This window comes from Ictalurus punctatus, chromosome 12, assembly GCF_001660625.3.
Source record: "Ictalurus punctatus breed USDA103 chromosome 12, Coco_2.0, whole genome shotgun sequence".
NCBI lineage: Eukaryota > Metazoa > Chordata > Actinopteri > Siluriformes > Ictaluridae > Ictalurus > Ictalurus punctatus.
This window is the reverse complement of record NC_030427.2, coordinates 28,456,211-28,461,210: the sequence shown is the minus strand read 5'-3', so window position 1 is coordinate 28,461,210 and position 5,000 is coordinate 28,456,211. Positions and strand designations below refer to the sequence as shown.

Below are 5,000 nucleotides of genomic sequence, written 5' to 3'. Positions count from 1 at the left end.
GGTCCCATTTTGTCGTCGTACAATAAGCTTACTTGCTTATTATTATTATTATTATTACTACTACTGATGTCATTGCTTGTCATAATATTGTAGAAAGTGAAGAAATGCATGATAAAAAGGCACGACTACACACTACACTGTTTCAGTTCATCATCACAGTTTTATTATGTGACTTTGTACAAGAAAAAAACCAAAGAACTTAAATTAAAAAGAAGAAGAAGAAGAAGAAGAAAAGATATAGGTGCAGTACATAATGGAGAGCTAAATGTGGGTGAGTGAGAATGGACAGTTGTGGGCGGGAGCTCACGGTCACGGCTCCAATCGGCCAATGAGCAGCGAGTCGCTAATCTGGATCATGCTGAAGAGATACCTGGGGGGAAAACCGGCTTGTAAGGTTGAAGCTGTTCTTCGAAAGACTTCAGAGTAACCGTGCTTTGTGACCGAGGCCTCGCAGTGACCGCTCACGAGGGTCAAGGAGACACCGGGGGAGGCGATTTTCCAAAATGTATTCGGCTGTGTGAGCAGTTCCGCTTCTCCCCGCTTCAAATGACATCTTCGAGAACAGGTCTTGTACAGCATCACAGGCAACATTTACACCCTGCGTTAACGTTTCAGAGACCCGGTTATCAGCGGACAGCGTTTAACCACTTTAAAAACAAACAAACAAACAAACAAACAAACAGACGAGAGAACGTGCTCCTCCACAGGCCTCGTCGTCATCATTTATAACAACCCCCGTTTTTGAAAAAAGCGAGCGATGCACCCGCCACCACGCTTCACAGCTGGAACGATGTCTCCAAAATCCATCGCGTCGATCACACACACACACACACACACACACACACACACACACACACACCGGGACCCTGAACCCGACCCATACGCGCCGTACGTTAACGCAAGGTGTAAACGTGTCCCTGCAGATTCCAACGCCAAGCTCCGGGTCCAGACTACGACGCGCTGATGCCGGTAAACGAGCGCTGTAGCGGGGTGGATATATAAAGAGCACGTAATATACAGACCAAAACAAATATGAATGAAATGTTACACAAACAACAACAAAAAACGTTATACAACGCGGTCCGAGGCTAGATAACTTAAATTACACAAAATGGAAGAGCTTAACATTTCTTAGAGAGGAAGAAGAAAATAATAATAATAATAATAATAATAATAATAATAATAAAGCCACATTTTTTAAAATTGTTTTTTTATTTTTATTTTTAAAAAATTAACAAAATGAATAAATGGCCTGAGGTGTACTGCAGCCTTGCGGTCGAGTCTGATTCGAGTCTGTCGGCATGTTTGGGTGTGTGTGTGTGTGTGTGTGTGTGTGTGTGTGTGTGTGTGTGTGTGTGTGTGTGTGTGTGTGTGTGTGTGTGTGTGTGTGTGTGTGTGTGTGTGTGTGTGTGTGTGTGTGTGTGTGTGTGTGTGTGTGTGTGGGCAGAGCGGCTCTTTGGACTACACGTCGGTATAGAGAGGAACGGAAGGAGGGGATTGAGGGACGGGTCTCGGAGAAAGGCTGAGCAATACGACGACACGATGACGTCACAACAGGCTTTTCTGCGCGTCGTTATTGGCTCTCGGCGAACGTTAAACTCGAGAGTGGTTTTATTATTACGCCTCGGATGTGAACGTCAACTTCTTCTGCGCTCTGTTCATAAACCTGCTGTACATACTGTGTATTCGTGTCTCGTGGTCTGCATCTATACGTCGTACTGCTCAGCCCTGAAACAACAATAATTCACTCGTCATTATCTCACACACACACACACACACAGGGAGGGTGGGGATATAGCATTATGCTTGACCGACAGACAGTCCAGGCTGGCATCGTTGGCAACTGGTACATCGTGGTGGTGGGAACACTTTAGAAGATCTTCTTCTTCTTGTTTTTCTCCAAAGTCCTGAGAACAACAACAACAACAACAACAATAAATCGACGTGGCACAACGTGAGGAATCCACACCGTGATTACTGAAACGGACGCAATACCCCAGCTTACAGCAAAACTGTGGTGTGACCTCATCGTATCACACGACCCCTCAGTTTCTTATACAGAGAGGAGGTTTTACACAAAACAGCCTTTAACTCAGGTGAGAGAGAGAGAGAGAGAGAGAGAGAGAGAGAGAGAGCACGGTGTGAGCAGATCACCTGCTGAAGCAAACAAATAACAGGATCTGCGTCACATCGTGGATCTTCTCGCCTCCACCTCATGTTCTTATCTAATAGAATAATTTGTGAAATTCTGCACATCAACTGGACGTTTGGTGAATTTATAAACAAGTTCTCGGGGAAATGAGGATCCCACAAACACTAAACTACGGACAGAAAATTCTAGCGCGCGTGTGTGTGTGAGAGAGAGAGCGCATGAGAGACTGTGTGTGAGTGTGTGTGTGTGTGTGTGTGTGTGTACCTAGAGGCGTCGAGTTTCTGCTGCTCCACCATGCGTTGCTGCGCCTCCCAGCTGAGCTTCTCCTCCTCAAACTGCCTCCTCTTCTCCTCCAGCTCCTTATGCTGAGCCTCCAGGTTCTTCTTCATCTGCTCATTACGCCGCTGCAGCTGAGGGAGCAAACACACACACACACACACACACACACACACACACACACACACACACACACACACAGAGAGAGAGAGAGAGAGAGACAGAGAGAGAGAGAGAGAGAGAGAGAGAGAGAGACAGAGAGGTCAAACACACTGCAGCACATCAGCAATAAGAACAGGAACGTTACAAACCCGCAACACAATAAACACAACTACAATTCATCTGAAAAGTGGAAAACAGGAAGAGAGGGAAGGAAAGATATGGAAAGGAAAGGAATCGAAGAGAGTGATGGAAAGGAAGAAAAAGGGAAGGAAGAAGAGAAGAAGACAGGAAAGGAAAGGAAGAAGAAAGGAAAGGAAGAAGAAGAAGAAAGGAAAGGAAAGAAGAAGAAAGGAAAGGAAGAAGAAGAAAGGAAAGTAAAGAAGAAGAAAGGAAAGGAAGAAGAAGAAAGGAACGGAAAGTAAAGAAGAAGAAGAAAGGAAAGTAAAGAAGAAGAAAGGAAAGTAAAGAAGAAGAAAGGAAAGAAGAAGAAGAAGAAAGGAAAGGAAGAAGAAGAAAGGAAAGAAGAAGAAGAAGAAAGGAAAGGAAGAAGAAGAAAGGAAAGAAGAAGAAGAAGAAAGGAAAGTAAAGAAGAAGAAAGGAAAGGAAGAAGAAGAAGAAAGGAAAGTAAAGAAGAAGAAAGGAAAGGAAGAAGAAGAAGAAAGGAAAGGAAAGTAAAGAAGAAGAAAGGAAAGGAAGAAGAAGAAAGAGGAAAGGAAAGTAAAGAAGAAGAAAGGAAAGGAAGAAGAAGAAAGGAAAGTAAAGAAGAAGAAAGGAAAGGAAAGAAGAAGAAGAAAGGAAAGGAAGAAGAAAGGAAAGGAAGAAGAAGAAGAAAGGAAAGGAAGAAGAAGAAGAAAGGAAAGGAAGAAGAAAGGAAAGGAAGAAGAAGAAGAAAGAAGAAGAAGAAAGGAAAGTAACAGAAAGGTGAAAGGGGAGGAAAGAAAATGAAGAAAAAAGAAATGAAGAAAATGAAAGGCAAATGAGGCGGGGAATCAAATGAAATAAAGAAGGGAAAGGAAAGGAAGAAGAAGAAAACGGAGCGAGGGAAGGAGAAGAGCGAGTAAGAAGCCCGGTGTATGCGTTCTGACTCGGCTCAGTCATGAGATAACCTACACGCAGCGCGAGTAATAATCAATCAAAACCAAATGATCAGCCGTGTCACCTCCGTCTCCGAGTCCCTCAGCTTCTGCAGCTTCTCCTTCACCTTCATCTCAAACACCTGCTCCATCTCCATCTCCATCTTCTTCATCTTCGTCACGTGCTCTCTCCTCTCCTCCTCCATCTGCGCCAGCGGACTCCTGCTCTCTCACACACACACACACACACACACACACACACACACACACAAGTGCAGAACACACAGGCAGATGAACAGACACACACAATTAGCAGTCGGCATTATCAGGGAAACGGACGGAGAGCTTTAAACCCCCGGAGGAAGCACCTGAGAGGAGCCAGACAGACGCAGAGGAAAGACTGAGACCCGTCGTCTTACAACCCAGAGCTCAACACCGGCGCGTCCGCACAGCCTCGGCGTTAATTACGCAAGCTGCAGCAGGGTTAGTGGCACCGGCGGCAGAAAACCCTACAGGTTCCGGAATGATCCGGGCACGTGACCACGGATTTGGACCCACTGTCTGATTGTTCGGCTCCAAAGTGGCTTAAGCGAGCGCAGTGTTAATGTCATGTTCAGCTTCATGTGTCAGGGAGGAAAAAAACAAACAAAACAACAACACAACAAAAAGTGTCGAGTTAAACACACACACATACGACACCGTTCTTCCCCACTAGCAGGCGCTGTGGCTTAAGACTTAAGAGCTTCGTTTTCCTAAGCGCGCGAGAACTGAATTCACGTCCGTTCGCTCGGACGTCGGTTCATTTCCGGCACGTCCCGGAGCGTTTTATTCCTCCTGCACCACAGCCGCGGTGCGGGATTTCCCCATCGCACAGACCCTACGATACACGAGGAAACGCGTGCACTGTAATATTTTCGAGGAGCTCGCAAGTGTTCAAAAATGACCGCAGATTGTTTTTGCGATTGCGGCCACAAAAAACAAACAAACAAAAAAACCTCGCAAATGTAGAAAATATTTCACAAAAATAAATAAATAAATAAATAAAAAGTTTTAAAACCGTCCGCTGTTATCCGTTAGTAGTTATGGAACGTCCACAAAGTCTTAACAGTTATAAAAGTTCGACCTTACCCTTGGTTACAATGTTACACTGGAGACTCCTTCCGTGAATGTTTTTTTTTTTTTTTTTTTTAAAAAAACCCGTCCATGTGGAGCGTCCACCACAAGTCCCCGTTTAAGTTGTTACTATGGAAACACTCACCGTCGGATACGGATACTCGGTTTTGGATCTCGAGCGGGTCTGCTAGTGATTTATTGTAGACGTGATGTATTCAAATCTC

The 5,000-nt window shown here is 44.8% G+C and overlaps 1 protein-coding gene across 4 annotated transcripts in view; it reads right to left on the bottom strand.

The window, feature by feature from the left end:
* Window positions 1-140: 140 nt before the first annotated feature.
* septin7a (septin 7a) overlaps window positions 141-5,000 on the bottom strand; it is a 50,905-nt gene continuing 46,045 nt past the window's right edge. For all 4 annotated transcript variants that reach the window (XM_017481214.3, XM_053684052.1, XM_017481211.3 and 1 more), the window contains 3 exons: window positions 3,750-3,885; window positions 2,417-2,562; window positions 141-1,907 (listed from right to left, as the gene is read on the bottom strand). In XM_017481214.3, coding sequence (XP_017336703.1) covers window positions 1,871-1,907; window positions 2,417-2,562; window positions 3,750-3,885 — 319 coding nt within the window. In that variant the 3' untranslated portion in view covers window positions 141-1,870. The remainder of the gene's footprint in view (window positions 1,908-2,416; window positions 2,563-3,749; window positions 3,886-5,000) is intronic.